This window comes from Hydractinia symbiolongicarpus, chromosome 12 (assembly GCF_029227915.1).
Source record: "Hydractinia symbiolongicarpus strain clone_291-10 chromosome 12, HSymV2.1, whole genome shotgun sequence".
In the NCBI taxonomy this organism is placed as follows: Eukaryota; Metazoa; Cnidaria; class Hydrozoa; order Anthoathecata; family Hydractiniidae; genus Hydractinia; species Hydractinia symbiolongicarpus.
Genome location: NC_079886.1, coordinates 16,859,041 through 16,875,950, shown reverse-complemented (window position 1 = coordinate 16,875,950; position 16,910 = coordinate 16,859,041). Strand labels below are relative to the sequence as shown.

Here is a 16,910-nt window from a genome sequence, read left to right as displayed (position 1 = left end):
GTAAGTTTATTTATTTATTTGTGGCAAATATATGTAATGTCTCACTTAAAAAAAAAGTAGTGTTATTGACGTCGCGACGTTAGATTCGTCGATTAACGTTCGAGATATAACTTTTTCGGCGACATCATAGGAAAATGACGATATCCACTTTGCCTGTTACAAACAGACAGACACAGTCTCTGTATTATTATAAGAGATTTTATTTCAGCAGTTATTTTAGTAGATTTTAGGGTTTTAATATGTATACAAAATAATTTTGTTAATAATTATGTTATCTCTCGGTGGTGACTGTTGTGCAACTTTTTCTGAACAATTTTTTATATCAATACACTATAACTTGGCCACGTTTTTAATTAAAAAAAAATCCGGCTAGGAAACGGGGAAAAAAAGATGAAGATAGTCGTTGACAAACGTGGTTTTAACCGTTGACAAACGTGGTTTTAACCGTTGACAAACGTGGTTTTAACCGTTGACAAACGTGGTTTTAACCGTTGACAAACGTGGTTTTAAAAGAAAAAAGAAAAAGTGATCTAAAAAGACCTGAAAAAAGATTTATAATAAACATAAATAACAGGAACAACGAAAAAAATATGAAAAGGACAGTGAAAAATATAAGAAACAGGGAAAATAATTCGGAAAAAATAACTGCGATTTTGAACAAGAACTTCCACATTCAACGTGGAAGCCATCAAATCGGAAACGAGATTTAGCAAAATAAAAACAAACAAGAACTGACCGTTGTAGCAGACTAATTTGACTCTCTATAGAAATTGTTTCCTTCAGTCAATATAATAATACAGATCTCGCAACTGTGTAAAACCTTCACTAAGCCTGACATAAAACCTTTTTATTCGTAAAAACAAAGTGTAGCTTATTTTTGTTAAGAATTTCTTTTTATTTTCATTTTTCATTTTTATGAAAATGCTTATTTAACATTTACTTTCTTTTTTTTGTAGGCAACAAAGGCAAGTAGAAAAATTTTGAAGAGCCTGCCTACACTTTTTAATTATCTTGGTGAAAATCTAATGCAAAAGGGTAACAGGCTTTTCATTACATCGAAAGAAGATTCGAGATGTTTTGAGGAAGAAATAATAGGCCATTGCAATATTACAATATATTAAAAAAAAATGAAATTTATGCTTGTTTACATTCACCCAAATAATTTACCAAAAAAATCATTCACTCACTAACTAACAAATTTACGTATATCCCTTACAGGGTATTTAATTTAACGACAACAAAGTTTCGAATTAAACTCTGCGGTGGAATCAATCGAATTACTTGCTCTCCTCCACTTTGTTTGACAAATAATTCAATACTTTGTCAATGCTTCGTTCCATATCATCCTTCAATATGTCACTCTCTTTTCTTGTCACCCCTTTGTCTACTATCATATCATTCACATCTCTCGTGACTTCATTTACTGGGTTTGTGCATCTCCATAATATCGGTTGTTTCTTGCACTCAAGGTTTGGCAAACATCCACAACCAATTCTTAACCTGTCCTGAAATTAAATTAACCACTCAACTTACAGCTCTTCGTATTAAACGCAAAAGGAGGTTGAGCTCGAAGTTGCTTAAGTCGGGTGTTTAAAAACACATGTCGTTTTTACTTTATTAGAAACTTTATTATTAAAATAAAGAAATAAAAATCTGTTAAAACGCCGCCTATTTTTGGATTAAAAAGGACCATGTTTTTGATAAAACTAAGAATGCTTTTAGGGTAATGATAGTGCTGTCAAGACGTGATAGAAAAGAAATTACAACTTAATTATCTTTCTAAATAATTCCTCCTCGCGTCGTATGATAAAAGCCAGAAAGGATTACTTTGAGCAATGGCGTGGAGAGAACCTCGTTTACATGTTACTCATACGAAGATGTATTGTTTTAGGCGTAAGAACAATTTTTTCACGTGCTTTTTCCTTCACAGTTAAAAGAAAGATTTGGTGCTAGAAACAGCTGTTTGCGGATGCGTGGGAGGAATATATACCCCGTCAATTCTTTTATTGTTGCTTTTAATTATTTCCCCTCGTATATTAACTTTAAATACCTTTTTTAAAGGGCTTTTTAAGTTAATTTTGTTAATTCTTGAGAAACAAGGGGGCTTTTAGTTTACGTTCATTGCTGAGGCTAAAATTTCATTTGCTCCTACATGGTGACTTCTCCCTATTTCTTTAACGAAACTTATTTTCTATATTTAGGTTAAAAAATCTATGTATAATGATCCCTTCATGATTAATCTGGGTGAAAGGTGGGGTTTAGTTTGTTATTCGAGGTAACTTAGTATATAAACGCTTCAATCCAGCTTTTTTGAACCCACGACTTTCCTGCTGCAAGATCACTAGTGTCTAATATTTAAGAAGAGATCAATACCTCTAGCAAACACATTTCATCTTCTTGAAGATATTTGAGACAGACGAAGCCTTTGCAGCACCCGTCTTCACAATCATTGTTTGACCGACAAAACTTCTAAGAAAAAGAAAAGTAGATGAGCTAGAGAATACAGGAAGTTGTCTGAAATTTCACAACGTAAACTGCGATATATAATGGAACTTTCTTGGCAAAAAATCTCAGTATGAACCCAGTAAAAGACCATATATTTGCTTTTAAAAATTTTGATTCAGTTTCAGAGTAATATAAGACGTAGTGGACGCTTGGGGGGGGGGGGGGGGGGACTAAAAAATTGTTCGAGATGGAGATATTTTGAGGAAATGAGAGAGAAGTAGCAGCTGAAAAGCGGCAGAGAAGGAACAAGGTGCGTGTTCTAGCTAGGCAGTTGTTATGGAGTCTACCGTAAGAATTATTTCAAGATCAACTCGATGTTTCTAAAAAAAGATTCCAACATTACACTTACTATTTCTTTTTTTGTTAGAAAGTTGCTTTCTAAGCAGAAGACACAATTCACGCAAATGATTCCAAGCAGCAACACTGAGATAAACTCCATCTTTCAAGGTTCATATAGTAATGTGGAATAGTAACAGAGGTTAACCCTTTGTAACAGAAGGTTTTCTTTGTAAAAACTGCAGCAGATGTTCGCGGTAAAATACAATTGGATTTATACCTAATCCAGCTGTTTTAATTGGTTCTTTAGAAAGTAACATATTTTTCGAGTAGGAAATTGGAACGCTTTTCGCTTTGTGGTTTAGTATGTACTACGTAAATGTTTTGTATTTATTCTTGACTCTGGAAACTCTAAAAGTTATATTCAAAAATACATAAAAAATCATTATCTAGGAAAAAAGTGGCAACCCACAATAAATATAAAATTATAAAAAAAAACATTTCAGCATTTGAAATTTATATTTATATAATTTTATAAATAAATAAATAAATAAATAAATTTCTTTCGTCTGACAATTTACTAAAAGGCCAGGCATGTTCTAAAGGAGTTCTAATTTTTTTCTCGAATCTGAGATTCAATTTTATTATTAATTGAACCCTTATAAGAAGTAAAGTTTCTACACTGACGCTGGTCCATTTTGGTCCCTGGCTTTTTTTTATCTTTATCGTTGAGTTACAGATAAGCTTACATTTGTGTGGACTAGGTGCGAGGTTGATGCTACGTACAAACATTTTACAGCGATTGTAATAACAAGATCTAAAACATTCATTTTAAACTTAAAAAAAGACAGAAGTATAAAATTACTCTTCTTCAATTTAACATATGCTTTTACAACAACTCAATTACTTTGTCACAAGTATACAGCATTTCTTTCTCTAAATTAAATTTGAAACAGTCCATACCAGTGCGAAAATTCTCGAGCGTTTATTACGACAAGTTGGAAAGAGGTGCAATAATACTGGAAGAAAGAATAAATAAAATAACTAATGAAGGAAAGAGAGCCTAGAAAAAAAGTCTCAAGCAATACCATTTTAGAAATGGCAAAAAACAATTTAATTCTTCAGAACTTAACCAGGTTAAAATTTTGAGCCATATGACAATTTAAATATAAAAGTAAAAAAGAAAGTCCGAATAAGTTCATTTTATTTAAATCAAGTTATCAAGCACATAAATAAAACAGAAATTTTTCAGTTTCTAATATTTCGACTATAGTTCAAGTCATCTTCAGAGAATAAAATATTTTACAACAAGTAACCGTTATATATGTAACATTAGAATAGTGGTAGTTCTTTAGAGGTCATTCAGGTTAAAATTGATATACAGCACTTCTTTTATTAACAAAATGTTCCAATTATTGCTGCGATCTATAACTTTAAGGTTTGATTGGCCACAATTTATGTGGGATAATCGGACTTTATTCGGACTTTCTTTTTTACTTTAACTGGGTTACCATTTTTAACCATTATTTGTTAAAAAGCATTTGTTTTTTCTCGCCAGCCAAGTGTTTTTTTGGAAGCTATTTTTCACTTTAAAACCTTTTAAAAATTCTCATGACATAAGAAGTAAGAACAGATATTTTACAACGAATATTTTTTTTCGTCTTTTTGTACCCTTGTGTACATGGTTACGACAACGAAAACAAAATATTTTCATTTTGTTTAATAGTAGAAACGTCCGATTGTGGTTAATCGAGAATGAGCAACAGCCAACATCAGAGAATAGATGTTACAAAATTACACCTGATTTAAGTTCTTATTCATATAAAGCATATATAGACATATAGCTGGTGAAGACATGAGAAGGAGTTAAGAACACTTTATGGCTTTTTATCTGTAAACATTGGTCAAAAATTAAAAAAATAGTTTATTTCTTCTGGCTTTATTAATATAAAGGGCAAGGACGACGAATTGGTTTTAAAATTGAAGGGATCAATACAGTGACCAAGGAGGCCTTACCCTTTTTTGGGGGTTGTTACCCTAGAATTTTTTTTAAACCTCCATATTGTCGAAAACGCTATTCAAATTTTCAAATTTAATTGCGTCAGAATGAAAAAAATAGTGCCCCCCTCTGCCTCCTCCTGTGTTGTCAGCTCTAAAGAACGTTTTAAAACATTTATCAAGGTTAATATACAATTCTGTCTTATGAAACGTGCACCTTTATTCATTTAAAAAAACGCAATAATTTTCAACCTCGTCCCCAGGGCCTCCTATTTTGTTTCAGACATATAACAGAGGGACAACAGGCGATGGGAACGAGGTTGACTAATTTTGTGCCCATTTGTTTATATATAGTTAAGATCTTCACTTCCAGGGTTCTTTTTCCCATATTTTATTACAGTAGATGGTGTTTAGCATTTGAGTGATTTAATCCTGGGACGAGAGAAAAAAACATAGACCATGTTGTATATTAAAAAAATTGATATTCATTTTTTCTTCTTGTTTTTTAATTTGGAAGATTTTGCTTTATTTTTAATAAAGTCATTATTTCTTCGGTATTGCTCAGGTAAGTCATAAAATGAGAATGTAAAACTACTGGTAAAATTTCTCATGGTCAAACACATTAATTCGTTGCATGAAATCTTTTGCGATAGCTTCGGTGATGGAGTGAGTGTCTCCCTCGCAGGTGCCCTATTTGAAGATTCGACGTGTTTTATATTATTTTTCGGGTTGAACAGATTTTGTCTGCAAAATATATTTTGCTTTTTTACTTCAGGGAATAAATTAGAGGTATTTGGCTTGCTGTCATGGCTGTTAATTATGAGCGGTATAGTAACCGGTGACGACATCCTATCTGAAATATCTGCATCTTTTCCATTTAAGCATGCCGAATGTAATCTAGAAGACGGGCGACTGTCGTGGTGATTATAGTTTAATGCGAGTATTTCGGACGAGCCTGGAGCATTTGTAGCAGGTTTTAAGATTTCAACCGGGGGTAGTTCAAAATCCAGTTTGTTGCTTCGACTTTTGTCAACACTCGTTCTTCGTTCTTTTTTGTTAATTCCTCTTCTCACTTTTACATTAGATGATACGTTTGATTGAGCATTAATTGTATCATCGTTATTGATGTTATTAACACTAATGTTATTGATAAATTCGTTGTTTTTGTTTTTACCACGTGAAGACAGCAATCGACCATCGGCACTTTTGCGCATTTCCGGATTTCCTCGTGCGTCGCTATCATCATTTTCATACTTATATCCTGACTGGGTGTAACTCATGCCTAAGCTATCTGAAGAAGCGAAGGCTCTATTTGGACGATTACGTAACTCGCCTCTTTTTTGACGGCGACTGACAGGTTGCTTTCCGCCTTGCATTAAAAATAAATCCTCACTTCCAACAGGAATGCTTCCTTTTCTCGCGCTATTTCTTCGAGAAACCGACACATCACTGGATTCTTCTACAAACTGTTGGATTCCACCGCCACCTGACGTCGACATGACGTGTTTAACAAGAGTGTGGTTTTGTTTGTCATTAGCTGCTGTTTTATCCCAAACTCCAGCATTCCTAACGCTTGTTTTAAGTTTTCTGTTTTTCATACGACTAAGAATTTCAGCTGGTGATTCTTCTGCTGAGACAGAATCTTTGTTTGCATTGTTTATTTTGGTGTCTAGGATAAACAAAAAAAGTTATTTATGTTACTAAGAAAAACAACGTTCAAGCGTTTAAATCACTCTCGTGAGCAGAGGTCACGTTCCGTTTTTGTTTATTAAGATAAGAGGAGGGACGTTTTTTTTCAAAAAAGAGGAAGAGACGTTGGTTCACAGCGCTCTCAAGTAAAATAGTCCTGGGGACAAAGTTGGTACCTTGTGCAGTTGGATCATTTCGACGAATTTGAATAAAAAAATTTCACTCAGATTAGTATAAGCTCTTATGAAAGGACTACAATTACTGACGAAGTTAATGAAACAATGTCAGTATTTTCGTCATTTTTTAAAAACGGACAAAAGATTGATATGGTCACTACCTCGGCGCACACGTAGGTCAAGCAGAGAGCGTGTAAAATTCGCTATTTGCATTCGTTAGCACGCTCTGACAATGCAATAATCCATGTCGCTACCCACCAAAGTCGCGAAATTCGGTAAAAATGGACGTGCTGAATTCAGAAGGTCCTAGTCTGATGTAAACATTGACAATTGAATTTTGAAAAGATAAAAATGCGCAACTCTAATCTACAAAAAACCAATGTCATCCCAATTCAAAATTAGCCGTGTTGTTTCATCATATTTTGTACATGGTTTTAGCGTAGGGCGAGACTTTTGTTGCCTCATTTATTTCAAACATTAAGAAATGTTTTATACTACACTGACTTAAGTTTGCGTAGAAACAAATGTTTTTATCTCGCTTACCCTTATTTCCAATGACTGCAGTTTCATCAATACTAATAAGATGTCTGGATGATTCATCATTTTCATAGCTTATCTCCACGCTTGAGTGCACACCAGGCTTCTCTTTTTGTACTGTTGTCCGGTCAAGCTTTTCCTCCTCACTACCTTTCAGCTTTTCTTTAAAAATTTTTAAATCCATTCCGTTCTGTGCTTGAACTTTTTTGCCAATTTGCTTTTTTTCTTCTAAGGCATTAGTGAAACTTACTTTTTCAGTCTCGTTAAACTTATCATTCTGTTGTTTTAAATTTTTTTGCTTCGAATTCGCGCTTTGAGATAACCTTCGAAAAGCATTCATTGGACACGACTTGTCCTCCCAGTCAGATTGATCATTGTTTTTAGTTCTATCGGATAGAACTTGATTGTTATTGGACAGGATGACGTTTGATCCATCACCTAATGGAAGATCACGTGGGTAATCACGTAGATGATCCCTTCTACCATTTTTTATCACGTGGACACTTTTAATTCCATCATGTTGTTCGGTTTCCTCAGATTTTGATTCTATTAATAACCTAGCTTCGCTCAGATTAAGCCCTCCGTACTTTCTTATTCCTTCGGACATCTTTTCTTCACTTAAAACAGCCATTTTATTAATAGAACGGCCTTCACCTGATTTAGGAGGATAAGACCCGCCGGTCGATGGAAAAAAGTAAGGGCTTGCCGGAGATTGAGAAGAACGAGAGCCTCCACAGGACTGAGGCAAGTCAACGCCGTTGTCTTCCTCATCATAATCAAATGCGGTCATGATGGTTTTGCGACGTTTTCCTGCTTGTCTAGTGGTGTTAACATTACGACCATGAATTTGTATATAGCTGATGTTGCCTAAGTTATTGCTTAGAAGCAAATAATTAGCTTCATCATCAAGTGCTATGGGTTTTCCTCGCGTTGGTTGAGACTTTTCATCACACTTCTCTGGAATAGATTTGGATTTTCGCCATAGATCTAAACAACGTGGGCAATGAAAGACAGGGACAGCCAAGATTCCAGGGATGTAGTCTACTTTAGCAAGCTATAAGAACAACAACAAAAAATAATTTTTTTGAGCACATAGTTCACACTCAGGACTGCCAAGCAAGCGATGGTTTATTTGTTTACGTTGAAATTAAAAAAAATAAAAATAAAAACATAAACATAAACGCTATATCCTACATCCAGTTTCACCAGAACTTTCTTGCAACTCAAAAGTTTCTGGATATTGTCTTCCAATCGGCTCTTATTGTTGAAATCATCCCATCGCACTTGATTGGGATCTATGCCATACGTTGTCGCCGCCTGAAGTATCAAAAAAGTGGAAGAGTGTAACTTATTTAAATTTTTTTTCTGCTTAAAATAATGTTATAGCATACACACACTTTTTCAGGAATGGGCTAGCCTGGCTGGCTCAATTAAAAGATGAGGATTTTTCTCTTATGTCAAAGTTGCCCACCTCACTTAACCGAACAAAAAGCTTGTTTGGTTTATTTGAATTATCTGGCTTTTACCTGGCTTATATTTAGCTCCTGCCTTTTTAAATGGGATGAATTCACCCCGCTTAACCAAGGTCATCAGTATAATCAACCAAAATTTTTCCTTCAAGCCAAAGTCTAACATCTCGTATAAACACCTCTTAATTATGTGGACAGTTTTTTGTTGTTATATTTCGTTGCCTATTCGATTTGTTGTTTTAGTAAGTTACCATTTGATTTGTTCTATAGTAAGTTACCATTTGATTTGTTCTATAGTAAGTTACCATTTGATTTGTTCTATATTAAGTTACCATTTGATTTGTTCTATAGTAAGTTACCATTTGATTTGTTGTATAGTAAGTTACCATTTGATTTGTTCTATATTAAGTTACCATTTGATTTGTTGTATAGTAAGTTACCATTTGATTTGTGTGTAGTAAGTTACTATTTGATTTGTTCTATAGTAAGTTACCATTTGATTTGTTCTATAGTAAGTTACCATTTGATTTGTTCTATATTAAGTTACCATTTGATTTGTTCTATAGTAAGTTACCATTTGATTTGTTCTATAGTAAGTTACCATTTGATTTGTTCTATATTAAGTTACCATTTGATTTGTTCTATAGTAAGTTACCATTTGATTTGTTCTATAGTAAGTTACCATTTGATTTGTTCTATAGTAAGTTACCATTTGATTTGTTCTATAGTAAGTTACCATTTGATTTGTTCTATATTAAGTTACCATTTGATTTGTTCTATAGTAAGTTACCATTTGATTTGTTCTATAGTAAGTTACCATTTGATTTGTTCTATAGTAAGTTACCATTTGATTTGTTCTATAGTAAGTTACCATTTGATTTGTTCTATAGTAAGTTACCATTTGATTTGTTCTATAGTAAGTTACCATTTGATTTGTTCTATATTAAGTTACTATTTGATTTGTTCTATAGTAAGTTACCATTTGATTTGTTCTATAGTAAGTTACCATTTGATTTGTTCTATAGTAAGTTACCATTTGATTTGTTCTATAGTAAGTTACCATTTGATTTGTGTGTAGTAAGTTACCATTTGATTTGTGTGTAGTAAGTTACTATTTGATTTGTTCTATAGTAAGTTACCATTTGATTTGTTCTAAAGTTACCATTTGATTTGTTGTATAGAAAGTTACCATTTGATTTGTTCTATAGTAAGTTACCATTTGATTTGTGTGTAGTAAGTTACTATTTGATTTGTTCTATAGTAAGTTACCATTTGATTTGTTCTATAGTAAGTTACCATTTGATTTGTTCTATAGTAAGTTACCATTTGATTTGTTCTATAGTAAGTTACCATTTGATTTGTTCTATATTAAGTTACCATTTGATTTGTTGTATAGTAAGTTACCATTTGATTTGTGTGTAGTAAGTTACTATTTGATTTGTTCTATAGTAAGTTACCATTTGATTTGTTCTATAGTAAGTTACCATTTGATTTGTTCTATAGTAAGTTACCATTTGATTTGTTCTATAGTAAGTTACCATTTGATTTGTGTGTAGTAAGTTACCATTTGATTTGTGTGTAGTAAGTTACTATTTGATTTGTTCTATAGTAAGTTACCATTTGATTTGTTCTATAGTAAGTTACCATTTGATTTGTTCTATATTAAGTTACCATTTGATTTGTTCTATAGTAAGTTACCATTTGATTTGTTCTATAGTAAGTTACCATTTGATTTGTTCTATAGTAAGTTACCATTTGATTTGTTCTATAGTAAGTTACCATTTGATTTGTTCTATAGTAAGTTACCATTTGATTTGTTCTATAGTAAGTTACCATTTGATTTGTTCTATATTAAGTTACCATTTGATTTGTTGTATAGTAAGTTACCATTTGATTTGTGTGTAGTAAGTTACTATTTGATTTGTTCTATAGTAAGTTACCATTTGATTTGTTCTATAGTAAGTTACCATTTGATTTGTTCTATAGTAAGTTACCATTTGATTTGTTCTATAGTAAGTTACCATTTGATTTGTGTGTAGTAAGTTACCATTTGATTTGTGTGTAGTAAGTTACTATTTGATTTGTTCTATAGTAAGTTACCATTTGATTTGTTCTAAAGTTACCATTTGATTTGTTGTATAGAAAGTTACCATTTGATTTGTTCTATAGTAAGTTACCATTTGATTTGTGTGTAGTAAGTTACTATTTGATTTGTTCTATAGTAAGTTACCATTTGATTTGTTCTATAGTAAGTTACCATTTGATTTGTTCTAAAGTGTGTAGTAAGTTACCATTTGATTTGTGTGTAGTAAGTTACCATTTGATTTGTTCTATATTAAGTTACCATTTGATTTGTTCTATAGTAAGTTACCATTTGATTTGTTCTATAGTAAGTTACCATTTGATTTGTGTGTAGTAAGTTACCATTTGATTTGTGTGTAGTAAGTTACTATTTAATTTGTTCTATAGTAAGTTACCATTTGATTTGTTCTAAAGTTACCATTTGATTTGTTGTATAGTAAGTTACCATTTGATTTGTTCTATATTAAGTTACCATTTGATTTGTTGTATAGTAAGTTACCATTTGATTTGTGTGTAGTAAGTTACTATTTGATTTGTTCTATAGTAAGTTACCATTTGATTTGTTCTATAGTAAGTTACCATTTGATTTGTTCTATATTAAGTTACCATTTGATTTGTTCTATAGTAAGTTACCATTTGATTTGTTCTATAGTAAGTTACCATTTGATTTGTTCTATATTAAGTTACCATTTGATTTGTTCTATAGTAAGTTACCATTTGATTTGTTCTATAGTAAGTTACCATTTGATTTGTTCTATAGTAAGTTACCATTTGATTTGTTCTATAGTAAGTTACCATTTGATTTGTTCTATATTAAGTTACCATTTGATTTGTTCTATAGTAAGTTACCATTTGATTTGTTCTATAGTAAGTTACCATTTGATTTGTTCTATAGTAAGTTACCATTTGATTTGTTCTATAGTAAGTTACCATTTGATTTGTTCTATAGTAAGTTACCATTTGATTTGTTCTATAGTAAGTTACCATTTGATTTGTTCTATATTAAGTTACCATTTGATTTGTTGTATAGTAAGTTACCATTTGATTTGTGTGTAGTAAGTTACTATTTGATTTGTTCTATAGTAAGTTACCATTTGATTTGTTCTATAGTAAGTTACCATTTGATTTGTTCTATAGTAAGTTACCATTTGATTTGTTCTATAGTAAGTTACCATTTGATTTGTGTGTAGTAAGTTACCATTTGATTTGTGTGTAGTAAGTTACTATTTGATTTGTTCTATAGTAAGTTACCATTTGATTTGTTCTAAAGTTACCATTTGATTTGTTGTATAGAAAGTTACCATTTGATTTGTTCTATAGTAAGTTACCATTTGATTTGTGTGTAGTAAGTTACTATTTGATTTGTTCTATAGTAAGTTACCATTTGATTTGTTCTATAGTAAGTTACCATTTGATTTGTTCTAAAGTGTGTAGTAAGTTACCATTTGATTTGTGTGTAGTAAGTTACCATTTGATTTGTTCTATATTAAGTTACCATTTGATTTGTTCTATAGTAAGTTACCATTTGATTTGTTCTATAGTAAGTTACCATTTGATTTGTGTGTAGTAAGTTACCATTTGATTTGTGTGTAGTAAGTTACTATTTAATTTGTTCTATAGTAAGTTACCATTTGATTTGTTCTAAAGTTACCATTTGATTTGTTGTATAGAAAGTTACCATTTGATTTGTTCTATAGTAAGTTACCATTTGATTTGTGTGTAGTAAGTTACTATTTGATTTGTTCTATAGAAATTTTCTATAGAACTTTACCATTTGATTTGCTTTACTATAAAAAAATATGGACGAATATAGTAAGTCGTTGTTCTCAAATTTAGCAGGTGGGCAACAGTTTTGCTAGGAAAGTCTCCTGATGTACTTACATCGTTGTATGCGATTTCCTGATCTTCTTTATCCTTTACTTGATTTGATGCAATACCTCGGATGCTCAGCGTAGAGATGGTATTCAATGGACTTCTTGCTTCTGCTACACTATGTCTTGGGTTACTGTTATACCCCTAAAATAATGTAAAGAATAAATGGTTTTAATTTTAACCTATAAGAAATAGTTTGAAGGAGACATTCCATTTGTTTCCCAAAAAAGTGTGAACTCCTGATAAAAGTTGACATTCATTTATATCACTTTAGCGCTCAATTGGGGCGTGCTATGTGTTTATACGTGCGCAGTTAGAAATTTTCTGAATTTTGGAAGTAATTAGAAGTCGCAGGGAAAAAAAAGATGGAATTTACCAAGAATAGTCGTGTTTCACTAACATTAATTTCTGTGAAGGAATCTGTTGAATAAAAATAAATACTTACTTCACACTTAAAATATGAAAGCCAAAAGGTAGCATACTTTTTGTTTATTTAAACGCGTTCAGTGAAATAATATTTTTTTACTGATTCAATTGATTGATATTGCATAATTTGCGCGAAATTTATAAAAAATTAAACTACAGTCAAACTTGTATAAGACAGCCAATCAAGTAGTTATCTCATAAAACATCTCTATACGACTGCCAGCCTCTGACGTAGCCGTGTCAGACAAGTTTTTATCACTTTTACACTTCAACACAACTTGTGGAATTATATGAAAGAAACTATATGCAAGCCGTGTGATCTTTAAGTTGTGCAAACTGTAATATAAATGCTTTACTACGACTTGGATTTTCTGTTTTTTTTAAAAAAAAAAAATCTGGTTGCATTATCTTGCCTTGGGGTTAAAAAGTAGCGGCAGCTGGTCGCGCTAGGCACATGGTCTTTTACAGAGTAGCGAGTGGTTGTAATAGTTGTAATATAATTTTATTAAAAGGTAGTATTCCTTTTTCTTGAGAGAATCATCAAAGGACGCCCAATTAAAACTGATAACGTTTTTGATCCGAATTTATTTCGAAAAGTGTTAGTGGAAACCAGCCCTTAAATGTGAAGGCTCATACTTACGTAGTTACCCTTTGTGTTTACTAATCGATTCCACAAACCGTTAGACTTCGCTTTGTAATGTCTTTCTGACATTTTCAAAAAGACATTTACAACTCCAAAAAAAGTTTTATATCTTAAACAGTTCTTTTTCATTTTATATCATTTAGCAGAACCGCTCAGAAATTTAACAAAAGTTGTTTGAGTATTGTTCTGAACTAACTTGTTGTTGCTAATAGATACCGTCAAAAGTTTGAATTGAAACGTCACTTTAATGCGTTTGTATTAAACCTTGTTTCACGACTTTGTGAGAAATCACGAAGAATGACTTTAAAAACTTTTTTATAAGAACGTCTAAATTTCAGCCGGGTTAGATGTGGTTAAATGTGATTATTTTTAAACACTTTTTCAGCCTTTACAAATATTGCTTCTAATGGTAAAGATTATACTCAGATGTAGATGAAGAATTAGATGTTGAAATTATCTTAGTATAAAAAACATATGTTCTTCGAATGTTGTTTCTTTGTAATTTGAGGGAATTTATTAGACTAAGTACGTTGTACATATATACCTTATTTCTTTTCTTTTAAACTAGGTTCTTATACACAAAAATGTGTTGGCTTGTACGCAGGATACCTAACTTTTTTCATTTGGTTCTTCTAAAAAGTAAACGTTTGTTAAACCTGATACGAACGACTAATTTGAATTCTGACATTATAAGCCGTCCCCAGGCCTTCTTATGTTTTTTACCAATTACGACAAGTCGTGTCCAATGAATGCTTTTCGAAGGTTATCTCAAAGCGCGAATTCGAAGCAAAAAAATTTAAAACAACAGAATGATAAGTTTAAAACGAGACTCTTATTGTTGAAATCATCCCATCGCACTTGATTGGGATCTATGCCATACGTTGTGTCGCCTCTGGCAGGGAACCAGAAAACAGGTCCTGAATTCTGACTTATCACGTGGCCAAACTTGAAGTGGGAAGCACAAATAATCTCTTCCACCCTTCCACTTACCATCTCTTGCATCTATGGAGTGCGAAAATAAAAATGTCATCACTCAAAAAGATTTTACATTTCAATGATAAGCAAAATCAGCCAAACGCATAATATTAAAAAAAGCTCGATAAACCGTCGAGATGTTTTTAGATCTTTTTTTATTTTTTTAGCTGATCTGTAGGCGTTGCAACCCGCGAAATTTTAGTAAGCTTTTTGACTGCAGAAACTGTAGCCCTACAACACAGAAGACCAAAATATAATCAGGCATAAACAATTCATTGGCATACAATGACAATGACTTGACTATCTTATACAAAACAAGAAGACTAAATAAAAAAAATTATATGACCACCGGAATTCCACGGAGACATACACCAACCTAACAAAATTTTGAAATAACGCGCACAATAGCATTTTATTTATCGACCTACATTTAAACAAAAATGTGTATAATAATAATTTTGACTTTTGCGCAGGAGGGGTATACCTGATAATCCAATTTAACACATAGCATTGGTTTAATATATTTTAAGTTTTATTGGAAAAAGTTGTTTGAGGGTTTATTTCATGCAGTTGTATATACATCTAGCGCGCTTGCTTGTTTCCTACGCCTCGATTGCTAATGTTGCTTGATTTTCACTTGAAACAATTTCTCTGGTTGGTAGCAGTGCGAAAGATTTTTGCGGCTGCCGGTACTTGTTTGACGAAGCGTAGGTTATACTTGTAGAGTGAGCAGCTTTTAAGTGTGTTTTGGGTAAGGTTGTTATTAAGAAGTACTTACGTAATTGGTAAAGATCTCTTGCTTGCTTTGATCTGTTTTTATATCTTCAACAGAGTATTGATGTGACACTCCGCTGACAGCTAGATCAGGAAAAGGTCTGCGTTCATCTTCATTGATGCTAATTGAATATCTCTCCCTTGTCAGTCGACTTGCCGTTGGAGGTACATTTGGTCCCTAAAGGGTTAAAGCATATAGATTTCGTCCTTAGGGGATCAAAAAATAACTTTTAGGTATTTTTTAACAGTTTTTAGGTAAAGCTTCTTCTTAATGCCTAACACTTTATTTTGTCGTTTACATGTTACTCATATTACGTCATTTTTGATGACAATTTAAGCAGTTGTATTTTTAAGTTTTGCAAAGTTAACTGGACGCATCACAATGAATACTGTCTATTAACCTCGTCCCTAGGGCATGTTGTATCTTTTTTGACATCTAGATGACGGAGACAGCAGGCGCTGGGAACGAGGGTGAATGCCTATACCATGCCTGTGCTCCCTGTTAGGTCTCACATTCCTTTAACTTGCAAATAGTGTTCACCTAGTAAATTGTATGTCGAGCAAACAGGGCGTGGGAGGTCGTGTTGCTGGACACAAGAAAGGGAAAATAAAAACAAAATTGAAAAAATCGCTTGGAATTAAGGGACCCCTGCAAAACTGTTGCACTAAGCTGGCGGAATACTGCCATAAGGACAAAATATGACAGAAAGAAGAACTAAAAAATTCGAGTAAAAATCCTTGACTGTGCCTCCTTTAGAATTTAGTCAAGAATCTATACACTCGTGTTACTTTATTCTAACGAAGAATGAACAGTGCTGAAAATGATCACTCATTTATTGAATTTCAGCTTATAAAAAATCGCCGCGTACACTCTGATCATAGAGTTATTATGTCTCTAGCTATGCTCAGATCGAAGAGAAAGGGGTCCTTAGAAGAACTTCAAAAATAATGAAAGATGATCTCACATACTTTTCTTGTTTTTTGATTAATGTTCTTGAATTGGTTTTCGTCATCTCCCGCACCTATGGTTGGTAACACAACGTTCGCCATATTTAAACAAACTGTGTTAAGAAACTGTTAAACAAAACCAGTTTCGCAAACAATGTTAAGTGTATTTGACGTCAAGTATTGCACACCTTTTGTTGCGTCAAATAATTTAATCAAGAAACCGACGAAATGGTTAAATTATACGTTTACTCATCTCAACCCTCTTAACAGTTCTCTTGTAATAGAACGACTGATAACATTTTCAAAGTATTCAACTTCTCCATTCATTCAGAGTAAATTTAATGAAGTTGAACGGATAAAAGTTTGAGTGCCCCAAGGGTAAAAAAAACAAGCTGTTAACTTTTGAAATAATTTACTTCGAAAACAATAACTAACAAATTTTCTCGAATTTGAAAATGGTACGCAATTTTTGATAAAAGCAAACTGTCTGTTGAGCAGATACTGAAAGAACTGAAAAATCAGTCACCTTAAATACAATAT

At 32.4% G+C, this 16,910-nt stretch overlaps 1 protein-coding gene across 2 annotated transcripts; it reads right to left on the bottom strand.

The window, feature by feature from the left end:
- Positions 1-1,099: 1,099 nt before the first annotated feature.
- LOC130621992 (uncharacterized) lies at positions 1,100-16,705 on the bottom strand. 2 transcript variants are annotated; one of them, XM_057437385.1, is made up of 8 exons: positions 16,392-16,705; positions 15,427-15,600; positions 12,614-12,748; positions 8,376-8,498; positions 7,188-8,235; positions 2,855-6,448; positions 2,374-2,469; positions 1,100-1,505 (listed from the first exon to the last, which is right to left on the bottom strand). In XM_057437385.1, the coding sequence occupies exons 1-6, from the start codon at positions 16,470-16,472 to the stop codon at positions 5,265-5,267; spliced, it is 2,745 nt and encodes a 914-aa protein (XP_057293368.1). In that variant the 5' UTR covers positions 16,473-16,705; the 3' UTR covers positions 1,100-1,505; positions 2,374-2,469; positions 2,855-5,264. The 2 variants fall into 2 exon arrangements, with proteins under 2 accessions (XP_057293368.1, XP_057293369.1); XM_057437386.1 differs by lacking the exons at positions 15,427-15,600; positions 16,392-16,705 and adding an exon at positions 13,671-14,523.
- Between the last annotated feature and the right edge of the window lie 205 nt (positions 16,706-16,910).